A 21110-nucleotide genomic window follows, 5' to 3' on the forward strand; every position below is an offset into this window, starting at 1 on the left:
ATTTGCAATGTTATAGCTCCCATAGGGGGCTATAATACTGCTCACACTGATCTTTTACATTGATCTTTGTTATCCCATAGGATAACCTAGATCAATGATTATGCCGCTTGACTGCTTATGCCTGGATCTCAGGCACTGAGCAGTCATTCGGCGATCGGACACCAGGAGACAGGTAGGGGGACCCCCCTCGTGTCCTACAGCTGTTCGGGGTAGCTTAGTTTCACTTTAGACTCTGCGCTCAACTTTGAACGCCTAGTCTAAAGGGTTAATAGCGTGCGCCGTGGCCCGCGTTATAGAAAGGGAGCGGACTCGGGGTGTACAGGTACAGGTAATGTTGTTAAAAGTTTGATTGAAATAGCTTTTGATTTCAGTAAATATGCTGCAAACACAACAAATGACAATTTTCAGTTCTTTACAACCTGTAAAGTGTTTAGAAACTTACAATGCACTGTTCTAATTTATTACGCACAGTAAGTTTTTTATATTAAAAAATAATACTGTTATCATTAGGAGGTTTGTTCAGTAAAATTTGAATTGTACTCTTAATAGTTGATAACATGAGAATTATGCTGACTGTTATTTACATCAATTATTTAGGTAAATTAGATAAATATTTGCATAATAATTTGGAACTGGGTGTATACTACTGCCTTAAAAAATATATCGCAAACCTTTTTTTTAACAAAATCAGTACCGTATTTATCGGGGTATACCACGCACTGGCCTATAACATGCACCCTAATTTTTCCAAGGAAATTTTTAGTAAAGGTTTTTTTTACCCAAATATCCTTGTTAAAATGAGGGTGTAAGTGTGTGTATACCCCGAAAAACTCTGGCCTTGCAAAAGCCACCGCCTGATTTCCACCCCATCCCTGGCTTTTATATTTACCTGTCCAGGGGCAAGCTCCTGCAGGCTCATGCGGCGTCCTGTGCTGTCGCTGTGCAATGACGAATGACATTGCGTTGGGGACATGACTCGTCAGCACACAGCGACAGCACAGGATGCCGCCGGTGCCTGCAGGAGCACGCCCCTGGACATGTAAATATGAAATCCGGGGATGTGGAGGGAAGTGAGCAGCGAACTCTGGCCCCGAGAAGCCGCTGCGGTTACATGATTTAAAGCCGCCACTGTAAGTCATTAAACCGCAGCGGCTGTTGCGGGGCCAGAAGAGTTTATTGGCGTATAACACGCATAAATATGGTATGTTTATAATCACCCTATTTTGACCACCTATAACATTTTTCTATTTAGGGGGCTGTGTGAGGGCTAATTTTTTTGCGCCATGACATGTATTTTCTTTTTTTAGTACCACTTGTATGTACAGTCATGGCCGTAAATGTTGGCACCCCTGAAATTTTTCAATAAAATTAAGTATTTCTCACAGAAAAGGATTTCAATGAACACGTTTTGCTATACACATGTTTATTCCCTTTGTGTATATTGGAACTAAACCAAAAAAGGGAGGAAAAAAAAGCAAATTGGACATAATGTCACACCAAACTCCAAAATTGGTCTGGACAAAATTATTGCCACCCTTAACTTAATATTTGGTTGCACACCCCTTGTTAAAAATAACTGAAATCAGTCGCTTCCTATAACCATCAATAAGATTCTTACACCTCAGCCGGAAAGTTGGACCACTCTTCCTTTGCAAACTGCTCCAGGTCTCTCTTATTGGAAGGTGCCTTTTCCCAACAGCAATTTTAAGATCTCTCCACAGATGTTCAACGGGATTTAGATCTGGACTCATTCCTGGCCACTTCAGAACTCTCCAGTGATTTGTTGCCATCCATTTATGGGTGCTTTTTGACATATGTTTGGGGTCATTGTCCTGCTGGAAGACCCAAGATCTCGGACGCAAACCCAACTTTCTGACACTTCGCTGTACAGTTCAACCCAAAATCCGTTGGTAATCCTCAGATTTCATGATGCTTCGCACACATTTTAGGCACCCAGTGCCAGAGGCAGCAAAACAACCCCAAAACATCATTGAACCTCCACCATATTTCACTGTAGGTACTGTGTTCTTTTCTTTGTAGGCCTCATTCCATTTCCAGTAAACAGTAGAATGATGTGCTTTACCAAAAATTCTCTATCTTGGCCTCATCTTACCACAAGATGTTTTTCCAGAAGGATTTTGGCTTACCCAAGTTAATTTTGGCAAAATGTAGTCTTGCTTTTTTATGTCTGTGTCAGCAGTGGGGTCCTCCTGGGTCTCCTGCCATAGGGTTTCATTTCATTTAAATGTTGACTGATAGTTTGTGCTTACCCTGATGCTCCCTGAGCCTGCAGGACAGCTTGAATATCTTTGGAACTTGTTTGGGGCTGCTTATCCACCATCCGGACTAACCTGCATAGACACCTTTCATCAATTTTTCTCTACTGTCCACGCCCAGGGAGATTAGCTACGGTGCCATGCAAACTTTTAGATAATGTTGCACACTGTGGACAAAGGCAAATCTAGATCTCTGGAGATTGACTTGTAACCTTGTAAAAAATTCACGGGTGCCAATATTTACAGCCATGACTGTATTTTTACTTAATAATTTAACTTTTATAATACATGTAAGTGCATTGTTGCATGGACAGATTCTGCAGGGGGTCCACTACAAGAGTTCCCTGGTGGGCCTCTCCTCATGTGTCCCCAAATTGAGAAGCAACTCATATGCTACAGAGTAGACTGACAAAGCAAGTTGGTTGCCGACCTCTTGGAAGAACTGCTTCTTGACTATTCCGCTTTCGGACTGCTCAGTGTCTATGCTGCTTTTTTTTTTTAATCAACTTCATCAACTGGTACCAGAAAGTTAAACAGATTTCTAAATTACTTCTATAAAAAAAATCTTAATCCTTCCATTAGCTGCTGAATTCAACAGATTAAATTATTTTCATTTTGGAACACAGAGCTCCCTGCTGACATCACGAGCACAGTGCTCTCTGCTGACACCTCGAGCACAGTGCTCTCTGCTGACACCTCTGTCCATTTTAAGAACTGTCCAGAATAGGAGAAAATCCCCATAGCAAACACATGCTGCTCTGGACAGTTCCTAAAATGGACAGAGATGTCAGCAGAGAGCACTGTGCTCGGGATGTCAGCAGAGAGCACTGTGTTCCAAAAGGAAAATAATTTCCTCTGTAGTATTCAGCAGCTAATAAGTACTGGAAGGATTAAGATTTTTTAATAGAAGTAATTTACAAATCTGTCTAACTTTCTGGCACCAGTTGATAAAAAAAAAAATAAAAAAAGTTTTCCACCAAAGTACTTCTCTAACCTCTTAACCCCTTAAGGACGCAGGACGTAAATGTACGTCCTGGTGCGGTGGTACTTAACGCACCAGGACGTACATTTACGTCCTGAGCATAACCGCGGGCATCGGAGCGATGCCCGTGTCATGCGCGGCTGATCTCGGCTGCTGATCGCAGCCAGGGACCCGCCGGCAATGGCCGACGCCCGCGATCTCGCGGGTGTCCGCCATTAACCCCTCAGGTGCCGGGATCAATACAGATCCCGGCATCTGCGGCAGTGCGCGATTTCAATGAATGATCGGATCGCCCGCAGCGCTGCTGCGGGGATCCGATCATTCATAACGCCGCACGGAGGTCCCCTCTCCTTCCTCCGTGCGGCTCCCGGCGTCTCCTGCTCTGGTCTGTGATCGAGCAGACCAGAGCAGAAGATGATCGAAAACACTGATCTGTTCTATGTCCTATACATAGAACAGATCAGTATTAGCAATCATGGTATTGCTATGAATAGTCCCCTATGGGGACTATTCAAGTGTAAAAAAAAATGTAAAAGTAAAAGTAAAAAAAAAGTGAAAAATCCCCTCCCCCAATAAAAAAGTAAAACGTCCGTTTTTTTCCTATTTTACCCCCAAAAAGCGTAAACAAATTTTTTTTATAGACCTATTTGGTATCGCCGAAAAAAAAAGAAAAGTCCAAAATTCCTACTTTTTTAATACATTTTATTAAAAAAAAAATTATAAAAAATGTATTAAAAGTTTTTTATATGCAAATGTGGTATCAAAACAAAGTACAGATCATGGCGCAAAAAATGAGTCCCCATACCGCCGCTTATACGGAAAAATAAAAAAGTTATAGGTCATCAAAATAAAGGGATTATAAACGTACTAATTTGGTTAAAAAGTTTGTGATTTTTTTTTAAGCGCAACAATAATATAAAAGTATGTAATAATGGGTATCATTTTAATCGTATTGACCCTCAGAATAAAGAACACATGTCATTTTTACCATAAATTGTACGGCGTGAAAACGAAACCTTCCAAAATTAGCAAAATTGCATTTTTCGGTTTAATTTCCCCACAAAAATTGTGTTTTTTGGTTGCGCCATACATTTTATGATATAATGAGTGATGTCATTACAAAGGACAACTGGTCGCGCAAAAAACAAGCCCTCATACTAGTCTGTGGATGAAAATATAAAAGAGTTATGATTTTTAGAAGGCGAGGAGGAAAAAATGAAAACGTAAAAATTAAATTGTCTGAGTCCTTAAGGCCAAAATGGGCTGAGTCCTTAAGGGGTTAAGGACCAAGGACGTATGGGTACGTCCTGGGTCCCGGTCCTGCGATATAACGCGGGGTCACACGTTGACCCCGCATCATATCGCGGCAGGCCCGGCGTCATAGTGAAGCCGGGACCCGCCTCTAATAGCGCGCGCACTGATCGCGGTGCCGTGTGCTATTAGCCCTTTAGCCGCGCGCTCAAAGCTGAGCCTCGCGGGTAAAAACAAAAGTGAAAGTTGCCAGTTAGCTCAGGGAGCTGTTCGGGATCGCCGCGGTATAATCGCGGCATCCCAAACAGCTGTAGCACAGGAGGAGGTCGTCTTACATTCTCCTGTGCTCTCCGATCGCCGAATGAATGCTTCAAGCCTGAGATCCAGGCTTGAGCATTCAATCGCCGAAAACACTGATTGATCCATTCCTGGATCAATCAGTGTAAAAGATCAGTTAATGCAATGTTATAGCCCCCTATAGGAGCTATAATATGGCGTTAGAAAAGTGTAAAAAAAAAAATCATTAACCCTTTCAATTATCCCTTCCCCTAATAAAAATTTGAATCACCCGGCATTTCCAAGAATAAAAAAAACACAGTGTAAATAAAAATAAACATATGTGGTATCGCTGCGTGCAGAAATGTCCGAATTATAAAAATATATCGCTTTTTAAACCGCACGTTCAATGGCAGACGCGCAAAAAAATTCCAAAGTCCAAAATAGCGCATTTTTGATCACTTTTTATACCACTAAGAAGTGATCAAAAAGTCTGATCAGAACAAAAATGGTACCGCTAAAAACTTCAGATGACGGCGCAAAAAATGAGCCCTCATAGCCCCCTGAACACAGAAAAATAAAAAAGTTATAGGGGTCAGAAGATGACCATTTTAAATGTATAAATTTTCCTGCATGTATTCATGATTTTTTTCTGAAGTGATACAAAATCAAACCTATACAAGTAGGGTATCATTTTAACCATATGGACCTACAGAATAAAGATAAGTTATAATTTTTGCCGAAAAATGTACTGCATAAAAACGGAAGCCCCCAAAACTTACAAAATAGTATTTTTTCATCAATTTTGTCGCACATTGATTTTTTTTCCCGTTTCATTGTAGATTTTTGGGTAAAATGACTAATGTCATTACAAAGTAGAATTAGTGACGCAAAAAAATAAGCCATCATATAGAATTTTAGGTGAAAATTTTAAAGAGTTATGATTTTTTAAAGTGAAGGAGGAAAAATTGAAAATGAAAAAACGGAAAAAGCCTGGGTCCTTAAGTGGTTAAGCTTAACCTGTTAAGGACCAAGGACGTACCGATACGTCCTAAGTCCATTCCCGTTCTATAACGCGGGGCCATAGCGGGTTAGGCCCGGGACCCGTGGCTAATAGCGCGCGGTACTGATCGTGGTGCCGTGCGCTATTAACCCTTTAGATGCGTCTAAAGTGAAACTAAAACGTTGCCGGCTAGCTCAGGGGGCTGTTCGGGATCGCAGTGGCGAAATCGCGGCATCCCGAACAGCTGTGACACAGCAGGAGGGTCCCTTACCTTGCCTCCTGGTGTCCGATCGCCGAATGACTGCTCAGTGCCTGAGATCCAGGCATGAGCAGTCAAGCGGCAGAATCATTGATCAATGGTTTCCTATGAGAAACCATTGAACAATGTAAAAGATCAGTGTGTGCAGTTATAGGTCCCTATGGGAGCTATAACATTGCAAAAAAAGAAAAGTGAAGATCATTTAACCCTTTAATGACGCAGGACGTATATTTACGTCCTGCGCCGGCTCCCGCGATATGAAGCTGGGTCGCGCTGCGACCCCGCATCGCGTCGGTCCCGGCGCTCATCAACGTCCGGGACCCGCGGCTAATACCACACATCGCCGATCGCGGCGATGTGCGATATTAACCCTTTAGAAGCGGCGGTCAAAGCTGACCGCCGCTTCTAAAGCGAAAGTGAAAGTATCCCGGCTAGTCAGTCTGGCTGTTCGGGACCGCCGCGGTGAAATCACGGCGTCCCGAACAACTTGCAGGACAATGGGAGGGCCCTTACCTGCCTCCTCGGTGTCCGATCGACGAATGACTGCTCCGTGCCTGAGATCCAGGCAGAAGCAGTCAAGCGCCGATAACACTGATCACAGGCGTGTTAATGCATGTCTGTGATCAGGATAAGAGATCAATGTGTGCAGTGTTATAGGTCCCTATGGGAGCTATAACACTGCAAAAAAAAAAGTGTTAATAAAGGTCATTTAACCCCTTCCCTAATAAAAGTTTGAATCACCCGCCTTTTCCCATAAAAAAAAAAATAAAACAGTGTAAATAAAAATAAACATATTTGATATCGCCACGTGCGTAAATGTCCAAACTATAAAAATATATCATTAATTATACCGCACGGTCAATGGCGTATGCGCAAAAAAATTCCAAAGTCCAAAAAAGCGTATTTTGGTCACTTTTTATACCATTAAATAATGAATAAAAAGTGATCAAAAAGTCCGATCAAAACAAAAATCCTACAAAAAACTTCAGAACACTGCGCAAAAAATGAGCCCTCATACCGCCCTGTATGTGGAAAAATAAAAAAGTTATAGGGGTCAGAAGATGACATTATGATTTTGTTATGATTTTTTCCAGAAGTACGACAAAATCAAACCTGTATAAGTAGGGTATCATTTTAACCGTATGGACCTACAGAATAATAAGGGGTCATTTTTAACGAAATATGCACTGCGTAGAAATGGAAGCCCCCAAAAGTTACAAAATGGCATTTTTTCTTCGATTTTGTCGCACAATTATTTTTTTTTCCGTTTCGTCGTGAATTTTTGGGTAAAATGACTGATGTCACTGCAAAGTAGAATTGGTGACGCAAAAAATAAGCCATAATATGGATTTTTAGGTGGAAAATTGAAAGGGTTATGATTTTTAAAAGGTAAGGAGGAAAAAACGAAAGTGCAAAAACGGAAAAACCCTGAGTCCTAATAAAAGTTTGAATCACCCCCCTTTTCCCATAAAAAAAAAGTGTAAATAAAAATAAACATATGTGGTATAGCTGCGTGCAGAAATGTCCGAATTTTAAAAATATATCGTTAATTAAACCGCACGGTCAATGGCGTACGCGCAAAAAAATTCCGTAGTCCAAGAGTCCAATAGCGTATTTTTAGTCACTTTCTATATCATGAAAAAAATGAATAAAAAGTGATCAGAAAGTCAAATCAGTACAAAAATGGTACCGCTAAAAACTTCAGATCACGACGCCAAAAATGTGCCCTCATACCGGCCCATACGCTGAAAAATAAAAAAGTTATAGGGGTCAGAAGATGACAATTTTAAACGTATAAATTTTCCTGCATGTAGTTATGATTTTTTTCATAAGTACGAAAAATCAAACCTATATAAGTAGGGTATCATTTTAATCATATGGACCTACAGAATAAAGGGAAGGTATCATTTTTACCGAAAAATGTACTACGTAGAAACTGAAGCCCCCAAAAGTTATAAAATGGCGTGTTTTTTTTTGCAATTTTGTCTCACAATTATTTTTTTTTTTACGTTTCGCCGTAGATTTTTGGGTAAAATGACTGATGTCATTACAAAGTAGAATTGGTGGCGCAAAAAATAAGCCATCATATGGATTTTCACGTGCAAAATTGAAAGAGTTATGATTTTTTAAAGGTAAGGAGGAAAAAACGAAAATGCAAAAACCCTGGTTTAAGGGGTTAATAAGCACTGTCCATATTTATTAGTTTTTCCAAAAATTTACATAAAAGAAAAACATATTTTAAACACCTTCCCTTTAACACATCGATTTTTCATTTCTTTTTTTTTTCTTTCCCCCTCCTTTCTAGTAGCTATAACTCTTTCAATATTCCATCTACAGGGACATTTGAGGGATTGTTTTATGCAGGGGCCAACTTTACTTTGCAAACAAGTGTTTGTGGGGCAAAATTTTGTAAAAAAAAAAAAATATATATATATATATATATATAATTTTTTGCAACTCTTTTGGGATTTTATGGTTAAAATGACATGTTACCCTTTTTTGTAGGTTAATACAATTATGATACCCAATGGTATAGGTTTTCTTTCATTTAACTACTTATAGCTTTTTGTAAGAATAAGAGTATGCTTAAAGTTGTTCTCTTCTGACTCCATAACACTTTCATTTTTCTGTATAAGGGGCTGTATGAGAGCTCCTCAATAAATAATCCAACAAGTGCAATTCTAGACTTCAGTATTTTAACTTCAATGGCATTCACTGAGTGGTTTAATTTACATTATATTTAAATAAGTGGGACATTTATGCACACTGCAATACCAAATATGTTTGTTTTATTACTTTATTTGAACAATGAAATGGGGGTGTAAACAGGGGTGATTTTAACTTTTATTCCGGAAGCGGCTTATTCACATTTATTTTTAGTCCCCTTAGGGGACTATTACATGCCATCTTTCAATTGCAAACATTGTTCAATGCTATGCCATAGAATTAATCAGTGTTATCGACACTGCTTCTATAGGCAATGGTAAGGGACCTCTGGCCATGATTTCAGGCTGATCGGGACCCCATGATTGCACTGTGGAGATCACATTATTTTCTTAGAAACTAACCAATCCTAATCACCAATACTAAATTGTGGGTCAGCTCGATCTAGGCTTTCTAAGTCTTACCATATGAGGCTCAAAGCAAACCGTAAAATTCTGCAGGCTTTTACAACTTTGTCAATATTTTCTGGCTTCAGTTTGGTTACTGTAGTCAGTATTCTCTATTGGCCCATGTTAGACAGTAGTTAAAAACGCTCTACGTTTCATTCAATGAGCTACTGGCATAGGATTTCATCAGGTTCTGGCACATTTGCAATGTTTCCTCTCTGACCAAAACAAAAGACATAGGAGGCCCGTCAGACTGTCAGAGGTGTATATTAAAAGGGGAACATTTTTTAATCCGCTTGTGCCAAAAAGTTAAACAGATTTGTAAATTACTTCTATTTAAAAAAAAATGATGCTTCCAGTACTTATCAGCTGCTGTATGCTCCACAGTAAGTTCTTTTATTTTTTAATTTCCTTACTGTCTGACCACAGTGCTATCTGCTGACACCTCTGTCTATTTTAGGAACTGTCCGGAGCAGGATTGGTTTGCTATGGGGATTTGCTCCTACTCTGGACAGTTCCTAAAATGGACAGAGATGTCAGTAGAGAGCTCTGTGGTCAGACAGAAAGGAAATTCAAATATAAAAGAACTTCCTCTGGCACATACAGCAGCTGATAAGTATTGGAAGGGTTAAGATTTTTAAACAGAAGTAATCTACAAATCTGTTTAACTTTCTGGCACCAGTTGATTTAAAAAAAAAAAAAATTCCAGTGGAGTACCACTTTAACCCCTTAACGACGAAGGACATAAATGTACGTCCTGATGATGCGGTACTTAACCCCTTAAGGACTCAGCCCATTTTGGCCTTAAGGACTCAGACAATTTAATTTTTACGTTTTCATTTTTTCCTCCTCGCCTTCTAAAAATCATAACTCTTTTATATTTTCATCCACAGACTAGTATGAGGGCTTGTTTTTTGCGCGACCAGTTGTCCTTTGTAATGACATAACTCATTATATCATAAAATGTATGGCGCAACCAAAAAACACTATTTTTGTGGGGAAATTAAAACGAAAAACGCAATTTTGCTAATTTTGGAAGGTTTTGTTTTCACGCCGTACAATTTATGGTAAAAGTGACGTGTGTTCTTTATTCTGAGGGTCAATACGATTAAAATGATACCCATTATTATATACTTTTGTATTATTGTTGCGCTTAAAAAAAATCACAAACTTTTTAACCAAATTAGTACGTTTACAATCCCTTTATTTTGATGACCTCTAACTTTTTTATTTTTCCGTATAAGTGGCGGTATGGGGGCTCATTTTTTGCGCCATGATCTGTACTTTTTTTTGATACCACATTTGCATATAAAAAACTTTTAATACATTTTTAATAATTTTTTTTTTATAAAATGTATTAAAAAAGTAGGAATTTTGGACTTTTTTTTATTTTTTTTCGTTCACGCCGTTCACCGTACGGGATCATTAACATTTTATTTTAATAGTTCGGACATTTACGCACGCGGCGATACCAAATATGTCTATAAAAAATGTTTTTTACGCTTTTTGGGGGTAAAATAGGAAAAAACGGACGTTTTACTTTTTTATTGGGGGAGGGGATTTTTCACTTTTTTTTTACTTTTACATTTTTTTACATTTTTTTTTACACTTGAATAGTCCCCATAGGGGACTATTCATAGCAATACCATGATTGCTAATACTGATCTGTTCTATGTATAGGACATAGAACAGATCAGTGTTTTTGGTCATCTTCTGCTCTGGTCTGCTCGATCACAGACCAGAGCAGGAGACGCCGGGAGCCGCACGGAGGAAGGAGAGGGGACCTCCGTGCGGCGTTATGAATGATCGGATCCCCGCAGCAGCGCTGCGGGCGATCCGATCGTTCATTTAAATCGCGAACCGCCGCAGATGCCGGGATCTGTATTGATCCCGGCACCTGAGGGGTTAATGGCGGACGCCCGCGAGATCGCGGGCGTCGGCCATTGCCGGCGGGTCCCTGGCTGCGATTAGCAGCCGGGATCAGCCGCGCATGACACGGGCATCGCTCCGATGCCCGCGGTTACGCTTAGGACGTAAATGTACGTCCTGGTGCGTTAAGTACCACCTCACCAGGACGTACATTTACGTCCTGCGTCCTTAAGGGGTTAAAGGGGTATTCCAGGCAAAAACTTTTTTTTTATATATCAACTGGCTCCGGAAAGTTATACAGATTTGTAAATTACTTCTATTAAAAAATCTTAATCCTTCCAATAGTTATTAGCTGCTGAAGTTTTCTGTCTAACTGCTCAATGATGATGTCACATCCCAGGAGCTGTGCATGATGGGAGAATATCCCTTGCATGATGGGAAAATATCCCCATAGGAGCTGGACAGCTCCCGGGACGTGAGTCATCAGAAAGCAGTTAGACAGAAAACAGAAACTCAACTTCAGAAGCTAATAACTATTGGAAGTATTAAGATTTTTTTAATAGAAGGAATTTACAAATCTGTTTAACTTTCCGGAGCCAGTTGATATATAAAAAAAAACGTTTTTGCCTGGAATACCCCTTTAACGCACCAGGACGTACATTTACGTCCTAAGCTTAACCGTGGGCATCGGAGCGATGCCCGGATCATGAGCGGCAGGTCCCGGCTGTTGATCGCAGCCAGGGACCCGCCGGTAATGGCGGACATCCGCGATCCTGCGGATGTTCGCCATTAACCCCTCAGATGCCGTGATCAATACCGATCACGGCATCTGCAGCATCGCGGTCACTTAATTGGATGATCGGATCACCCGCAGCGATCCGATCATCCTGCACATCAGCCGGAGGTCCCCTCACCTGCCTCCGCTGTCTTCCGGAAGTCTTCTGCTCTGATCTGCCTTCCCACAGACCAGAACAGAAGATCACCGATAACCCTGATCAGTGCTATGTCCTATACATAGCACTGAACAGGATTAGCAATCGAATGAGTGCTTTAAATAGTCCCCTATGGGGACTATTAAAGTGTAAAAATAAAAGTTAAAAAAATTTGAAAAACCCCCTCCCCCAATAAAAACGTAAATTGCCCCATTTTCGCTATTTCACCCCCAAAAAGTGTTAAAAAAATACTTTATATACATATTTGGTATCGCTGCGTGCATAAATATCTGAACTATTAAAATAAAATGTTAATGATACCATATGGTGAACGTCGTGAACGTAAAAAAAAAAAAGACCAAAATAGCTTCTTTTTTATAACATTTTATTCCCAAAAAAATTTATAAAAAATGTATTAAAAGTGTTATATAAGCAAATATGGTATCAATAAAAAGTACAGATCACGGCCCAAAAAAATGAGCCATCATACCGCCGCTTATACGGAAAAATGAAAAAAGTTATAGGTATTCAAAATAGGGGGATCTTAAACGTATTAATTTGGTTTAAAAGTTTGCGATTTTTTTTAAGCGCAACAGTAATAGAAAAGTATGTTATCACGAATATCATTTTAATCGGATTGACCCTCAGAATAAAGAACACATGTCACTTTTATCATAAATTGTACGGCGTGAAAACGAAACCTTCCAAAATTAGCAAAATTGCGGTTTTCTTTTTAATTTCCCCACACAAATAGTATTTTTTTGGTTGTGCCATACATTTTATGGTAAAGTGAGTGATGGCATTACAACGGACAACTGGTCGCGCAAAAAACAAGCCCTCATACTAATCTGTGGATGAAAATATAAGTTATGATTTTTTGAAGGCGAGGAGGAAAAAATTAAAACATAAAAATAAAATGTTCTGCGTCCTTAAGGCCCAAATGGGCTGCGTACTTAAGGGGTTAAGGAATGAGAATCATTAGTCTGTGTATATACCCCAATGTCAACCAACACAAAACAGGCTTGAACATCCAATGGCCATTATGATTATTAAGAAATATTTCTTCTAGTTATAACAACTACTCCCACTTTAAAATGGCTTCCAGATCCAAACATTCCCTTGAACGCAATCCCAAATGTGTATCGGAAAACCTTTTTGCTCTAAATAGCAATAGGGCAGTAGTAGGGTGAGGCAATACTTAAGACTGCAATGTCTCCCAATTATCTTACAGGTCTCACGTAATACCACATATTAGACTTCCAAAGATAGAGCGGGAAAAGAAGAGAAGAAATTTAATTAGGTGGCTGTCTACAGTGAGAGATGATAAAGTTAAATGTTTCTATATTAATGTAAATTTTGCATTATATTGACCTGGAACAGACATTGTAATACATGCATTACTTTAATGATGAATTCTCTTCAGTAACTGTATACAAAAGAATAAAGTGAAGATAATGGCCCAGATTTATCAAACTGTGTGAGAGAAAAAGTGGAGTGATTTTCCCACAGCAACCAATCACAGCTCAGCTAACGAGCTCTGGTAAAGTGAAAGCTGAGCTGTGATTGGTTACAGTGGGAAGATTACTCATTTTTCTCTCACACAGTTTGATAAATCTGTGCAAATGTGTCAGGCAAATACTTTTTAAACTTGTCTTGCCATTGGATTCCTTGAAGACTACAATGTCCTCTGGCTCGTGGCAGCAGTTTTGGAAGCCTTTGCTTTGGGTCATTTTTAAATAGCTTTTACAGAAAGTAAGCTCTAAAATGTTTTATCTAATCTGTGGAGTCTCAAAATGCTTTTATGCGATTTCCTTCACAGCCATTCTGCAAAATAACAGGTAAACATAGTATGTATTTCCTGGACATATCTTATGGGCTTTACCAAATATTATCTGCTTCTTTGTGCTCTCCATGTCTTCTTTGCTTCCTTCTCAACAGCCGAAGATGCATTTTTAACCTGCATGAACTAGCCATAGAAACCTGACTGCTTCCGTTGTTTGAAGATAACCTAATCTAACCTTTTATAATGCAGTTAAGGTGCCTATAAGCATAAAATGGAAGTCTGCTACCTAATAGTATGTATGCTTTTTTTTCTCAATTTTCACAGATTGAAGATGTTTGAGTAAAAAAAAATATTGAGCTTATTGAATTTTAACATGCCTTTTATTCTTTGTGTGCCTGAAGATAAGCTTCTGCCAGGTATTAACTATCCCCCCCCCCCCCCCACCAACAGCTATCTAAGGTATGTGGGCAGGTTTAATTTTCCCATATCACAATAAGGCTAGGTTCACATCTGTACCAGGTTCTGTTAGGAGCAGATTTGCCAGGACAAAATGGTGCACTAATTTTTTTTTGTTAAAATGACAAACACAACAACAGAAATGGTGAAAAACTGTTGGGTGTTGTGTTCCATATTGTTTTCCAGTTCATATGTTTCCAGGGCAGGAGATTGCGATTATTGAATGAAGTGTCATGTGCCAAATGTGTAACCACTATCCAAAACAAGCCATTTGTTGACATTATGTCAGCAGGGAATCAAGAAGATTTTGTCTCTGAAGCCTACAGAATTGAGGACACCGCTTGGGGATAGCTAATACAGTGTACAAGTTAAGTCATTATTGTACAATTATTATTGGTTTCCATACATTTTCAATCACTGTTGGACAAACATTCTTTAGGCCAACAGTTCCTCCCAGCCTCCCCATGGACATGAACCCCTTTTCCAAGTCTTACATCTGGCACAATTTGTATGCACAGTGCAGGAACAACATTCAGAAACAGGGCTTGGCTCTGGAGGCTGAGCCCTGACTCTCAATCAAGCAGGGATAGGGATTAGGGGCGTGTGAGGAGGCGTTTCAGCCCTTAGCACTTCAGGGCCATAAGAACAACCTCATTGCTACTCTGCACCAGAGAATAAAAGCATTTTTCTATGTTTCTAAATACATACAGATAAATGAAAGGTGCCACGTGTCTCCTTGCCTTAACAACTATTTAGCAATGTCAGCAGTTTTGAAATCTGCATTGCCTTTATTAGATTCCATTTAATTGTAGAGTGAACTACCAAGGAATCTTGGGCATTACCCTAATGGCCCATCTTGGGTGTACCTTGTTAATTGTGGGGGTCTACTGTTTTTATTTTAAACACAATGCTGTAAATTAGTTACTAATCTTTTATGACTTTTTTTCCCCCACAAGTTTATGTATTGTTTTCTATTTATCTATTGTGTAACATGATGAACAGTGTTCTGCAGAAAAGGTGCCTATAAAAAGTGCAATACCTCCAGATGTATAAATTAGATTTTTTTTCATCATTAAAGGGGTACTCCGTTGGCAAACTCACCTTGTGCCAGAAAGTTAAACAGATTTGTAAATTAGAGAATAAAAAAGATCACTAGTGCTGGATGGGTCTGGTTTGATGTGATTGTACTGCTGCTTTACTATAAATGTGCTCCCCTATGGATGCACACTGTATAGAAAGTAATATACTGAAAAATAATTGAATTGTAAGCGCTGTATTATACACACAAGTTACAAACTCACCTGTAGATAGTAAGGTTGCTGATAAAAATCGGTGGTTGCGGTGTAAGTGTAATGATCCCACAGCAATGCTGTTACAGCGCGATCGCTGTGTATTGCATTGAAGGAGGTACCGCTCTGCAGATACGCTCCCTGAAGTGGTGTTCCAGAGGTTGCAAGTGGTTCTTACTGAATTGACTCCCGGATGTAGCGGGTTACTTCTTTTAACCCCTTCACGACGAGCGACGTACATGTACGGCGCCGCGAAGTGTCACTTGGCGCGCGGCGACGTACATGTACTTTGCTGGGTTCCTGGGAGCGCCGAATCACCGGTAGCGGTGATCGGGCCGGGATGACTGCTGTTATCTAACAGCAGGCATCCCGGCAGATCGCCAAGGGGGGTCCTGAGACCCCCCCCCATGACCGCGATGGGCGCAGGTCAATTCAGACCTGCGATCTGCGCGATTCTGGGTCATACGGGTCACTGGTGACCCGGAAAATAAGAGGGATCACCAGAGACACCCTCAATCCCCCTGAAGGGATAGGAGTTTGGTGGCAGGGGTGCCACCCCTTCTATCCCCGCTATTGGTCGGCCGAGCGACCGACCGACCAATAGCAGACCGGGGGAGGGGGGGTTAAAATTCGGTTCCCCCGCTTTGCCCACCTATCGGTGTCCAGGCAAAACGGGGGAACTGTCCAGGGAAGGTCGGCGCCGAAGGTCCCTTACCTGGATCCCGGATCCCCGAGCGCGATCCTCCCACATGTGCGGCGGCAGCGACAGCAATACTTTCGGGTCCTGCTAGGTGAGCAACATCCGGAGGGCCACAGTTTACAGTGGTCTCTAAACCGTGGCCCTCCAGATGTTGCAAAACTGCAACTCCCAGCATGCCCAGACAGCTGTTTGCTGTGTGGGCATGCTGGGACTTGTAGTTTTGCAATATTTAGAGGGGTTCAGGTTGTAGATCACTAAGTGGTCTCAAACTGTAGCCCTCCAGATGTTGCAAAACTACAACTCTCAGCATGCCCAGACAGCAGTTTGCTGTCTGGGCATGCTGCCAGTTGTAGTTTTGCAACATCTGGAGGGCCACAGTTTTGAGACCACTGGACAGTGATTTACAACCTGAACCCCTCTAAATCTTTCAAAACTACAACTCCCAGCATTCAGGAACAGCATAAGGCTGTCTTGGGATGCTGGGAGTTGTACTTGCGTGCCTCCAGCCATTGCATAACTACATCTCCCAGCATGCCCTTCCGCAATCAGTACATGCTGGGAGTTGTAGTTTTGCAACAGCTGGAGGCACACTGGTTGGAAAATACTGAGTTAGGTCATAGAACCTAACTCAAGGTTTTCCAACCAGTGTGCCTCCAGCTGTTGCAAAACTACAACTCCCAGCATACATGGTCTGTCAGTGCATGCTGGGAGTTGTAGTTTTGACCCCCCTCCCATGTGAATGTACAGGCTACATTCACACTGGCGGCAGATTACAGTGAGTTCCCCGCTTCAAGTTTGAGCTGCGGCAAATTTTCCGCAGCAGCTCAAACTCCTAGCGAGAGACTCAGTGTAATCTGCCTCCAGTGTGAATGTAACCTAAAAACACTACACTACACTAACATAAAATAAAGAGTAAAACACTACACTACACTACACTAACATAAAATAAAGAGTAAAACACTACATATACACACATACACTGCCCCCCAACCCTACCACCCCCCTTCCCCAATAAAAATGAAAAACGTATTGTACGGCAGTGTTTCTAAGATGGAGCCTCCAGCTGTTGCAAAACAAAAACTCCCAGCATTTCTGGACAGCAATTGACTGTCCAAGCATGCTGGGAGTTTTACAACAGCTGGAGGCACCCTGTTTGGGAATCACTGGCATAGAATACCCCTATGTCCTCCCCTATGCAAGTCCCTAATTCAGGCCTCAAATGCGCATGGCACTCTCACTTTGGAGCCCTGTCGTATTTCAAGGCAACAGTTTAGGGCCACATATGGGGTATCGCCGTACTCGGGAGAAATTGCCTAACAAATTTTGGGGGGCTTTTTCTCCTTTTACCCCTTATGAAAAGGAACAGTTGGGGTCTACACCAGCATGTTAGTGTAAAAAAATAAACATTTTTACACTAACATGCTGGTGTTGCCCTATACTTTTCATTTTCACAAGAGGTAAAAGGGAAAAACGCCCCCAAAAATTGTAACGCAATTTCTCCCGAGTACGGAGATACCCCATATGTGGGCGCAAAATGCTCTGGGGGCGCACAACAAGGCCCAGAAGGGAGAGTGCGCCATGTACATTTTGAGGTGATTTGCATAGGGGTGGCTGATTGTTACAGCTGTTCTGACAAACGCAAAAAAAAACACACCCACATGTGACCCCATTTTGGAAACTACACCCCTCACGGAATGTAATAAGGGGTGCAGTGAGAATTTATACCCCACAGGTGTCTGACGGATCTTTGGAACAGTAGTCCATGAAAATGAAAAATTTTGCACAGCCCACTGTTCCAAAGATCTGTCAGACACCAGTGGGGGGTAAATGCTCAATGTACCCCCCATTACATTCTGTGAGGGGTCTAGTTTCCAAAATGGTATGCCATGTGTGTTTTTTTTTTTTGCTGTCCTGGCACCATAGGGGCTTCCTAAATGCGACATGCCCCCCGAGCAAAATTTGCTCTCAAAAAGCCAAATATGACGCCTTCTCTTCTGAGCATTGTAGTTCGCCCGCAGTGCACTTCAGGTCCACTTATGGGGTTCCTCCATACTCAGCAAAAAAGACCCCCCAAAATTTGTAACCCCATCTCTTCTATTAACCCTTGCAAAAATGTGAAATTTGGGAGGAAACCCACATTTTAGTGAAAAAAATATATATATTTTTTTACATATGCAAAAGTCGTGAAACACCTGTGGGGTATTAAGGCTCACTTTATCCATTGTTACGTTCCTCAAGGGGTCTAGTTTCCAAAATGGTATGCCATGTGGTATGCATTGTAAGCCCACAAGGCATACCATCACCCCGAGCAAAATTTGCTCTCAAAAAGCCAAATATGACTCCTTCTCTTCTGAGCCTTGTAGTTCGTCCGCAGTGCACTTCAGATCCATTTATGGGGTACCTCCATACTCAGAAGAGATGGGGTTACAAAATTTGGGGGGTCTTTTCTGCTATTAACCCTTCAAAAAATTTGAAATTTGGGGGGAAACCAACATTTTAGTGAAAATTTTTTATTTCTTTTTTTACATATGCAAAAGTCGTGAAACACCTGTGGGGTATTAAGGCTCACTTTATGCCTTGTTATGTTCCTCAAGGGGTCTAGTTTCCAAAATGGTATGCCATGTGTTTTTTTTTTTTTTGCTGTTCTGGCACCATAGGGGCTTCCTAAATGCGACATGCCCCCCAAAAACCATTTCAGAAAAACATACTCTCCAAAATCCCCTTGTCGTTCCTTCCCTTCTGAGCCCTCTACTGCGCCCGCCGAACACTTTACATAGACATATGAGGTTATGTGCTTATTCGAGAGAAATTGGGTTACACATACAAGTATACATTTTCTCCTTTTACCCCTTGTAAAAATTCAAAAATTGAGTCTACAAGAACATGCGAGTGTAAAAAATTAAGATTTTGAATTTTCTCCTTCACTTTGCTGCTTTTCCTGTGAAACACCTAAAGGGTTAAAACATTTACTGAATGTCATTTTGAATACTTAGGGGGTTGCAGTTTTTATAATGGGGTCATTTATGGGGTATTTCTAATATGAAGACCCTTCAAATCCACTTCAAACCTGAACTGGTCGCTGAAAAATTGTGAGTTTGGAAATTTTGTGAAAAATTGGAAAATTGCTGCTGAACTTTGAAGCCCTCTGGTGTCTTCCAAAAGTAAAAACTCGTAAATTTTATGATGCAAACATAAAGTAGACATATTGTATATGTGAATCCAAAAAAAAATAATTATTTGGAATATCCATTTTCCTTACAAGCAGAGAGCTTCAAAGTTAGAAAAATGCTAAATAAAAAAAATTTTCATCAAATTTGGGGATTTTTCACCAAGAAAGGATGCAAGTTACCACAAAAATTTACCACTATGTTAAAGTAGAATATGTCACGAAAAAACAATCTCGGAATCAGATTGATAACTAAAAGCATTCCAGAGTTATTAATGTTTAAAGTGACAGTGGTCAGATTTGCAAATAAGGGCTTCATCCTAGAGGTGAAAATGGGCTCCGTCCTTAAGGGGTTAATGTTGTTTCCCAGAGTGTCACTTCATGAAGTGTCCGATCTCTAGGAAGGAGAGTGGATTGCAGTGGGAGCACGCCCCGGCCGATGGCGCCTCTACCAACTTGCACGCACGCTACGGTCAGGTTAAGGTTCCGATTGAGTGTGTTGTGAGTGATGTCACTATGGTATCATCAGCAGTCCACAAGGCTATCGACGTATGTTTCGGAAGTCTCGGCTTCCTTATCTCTGGATGGACGAAGGAAGCCGAGACTTCCGAAACGTACATCGATAGCTGACAGAATTTCCTCTGTAGTATTCAGCAGCTAATAAGTACTGGAAGGATTAAGATTTTTTTTATAGAAGTAATTTACAAATCTGATTAACTTTCTTCCACCAGTTGATTTAAAAAAAAAAAAAAAAAAAAAAAAAAGTTTCCCACCAGAGTACCCCTTTAACCCCTTAAGGACCAAGCCCATTTTCACCTTAACCCCTTAAGGACCAAGGACGTACCGGTACGTCCTTGGTCCTGCTCTTCTGATATAACGCGGGGTTACACAGTAACCCCGCGTCATATCACGGCGGGCCCGGTGTCATAGTGAAGCCGGGACCCGCCTCTAATAGCGCGCATCGCTATTAACCCTTTAGCCGCGCGCAAAGGGCTGAGCCGCGCGGCTAAAAGTGAAAGTGAAAGTTCCCGGCTAGCTCAGTCGGGCTGTTCGGGATAGCCGCGCCTAATCGCGGCATCCCGAACAGCTGACAGGACAGCGGGAGGGCCCCTACCTGCCTCCTCGCTGTCCGATCGCCGAATGACTGCTCAGTGCCTGAGATCCAAGCATGAGCAGAATGCGGCAGAATCGTTGATCACTGGTTTCTTATGTAAAGTAAATGATTATTATTTTTTTTCAATAAAATGCTGGTTTTCCCACAAATTTTACATTTTTACAAGGGGTAATAGGAGAAAAAGCCCCCCAAAATTTGTTAGGCAATTTCTCCTGAGTACGAAATACCCCATATGTGGCCCTAAACTGTTGCCTTGAAATACGACAGGGCTCTGAAGTGAGAGAGCGCCATGCGCATTTGAGGACTAAATAAGGGATTTGCATAAGGACGGAACCAGATGCAAGAATGACACTTGCCTCCGATACCAAAAATACCCTATGGCAGTGTTTCCCAAACAGGGTGCCTCCAGCTGTTGCAAAGGGGTATGTGTATGTAGCGTTTTACTTTTTATTTTGTGTAATGTAGTATAGTGTGGTGTTTTTAGGGTACATTCACACGGCCGGGGTCTACAGCTAGCTTCCCACTGGGCGTTTGAGCTGTGGCGGAAAACTTGCTGCATCTCAAACTTGTAGCAAGAAGCTCGCTGTAGACCCCGGCCGTGTGAATGTACCCTGTACATTCACATGGGGGGGAGGGCCGCAAAC

At 41.2% G+C, this 21110-nt stretch overlaps 1 protein-coding gene across 2 annotated transcripts in view; it reads left to right on the forward strand.

Moving 5' to 3' along the window:
• Nucleotides 1-14033, forward strand: part of ASZ1 (ankyrin repeat, SAM and basic leucine zipper domain containing 1) — a 323240-nt gene extending 309207 nt beyond the window's left edge. Inside the window, exon 15 of one of the 2 annotated variants that reach the window (XM_056573848.1) lies at nt 13991-14033. In XM_056573848.1, coding sequence (XP_056429823.1) covers nt 13991-14031 — 41 coding nt within the window. In that variant the 3' untranslated portion in view covers nt 14032-14033. Of the gene's footprint in view, nt 1-13189; nt 13216-13990 lie in introns of those variants that run through there. The other variant, XM_056573849.1, reaches the window with a different exon arrangement.
• The last annotated feature ends 7077 nt before the right edge of the window (nt 14034-21110 follow it).

The sequence above is a fragment of the Hyla sarda genome, chromosome 4, assembly GCF_029499605.1.
Source record: "Hyla sarda isolate aHylSar1 chromosome 4, aHylSar1.hap1, whole genome shotgun sequence".
NCBI lineage: Eukaryota > Metazoa > Chordata > Amphibia > Anura > Hylidae > Hyla > Hyla sarda.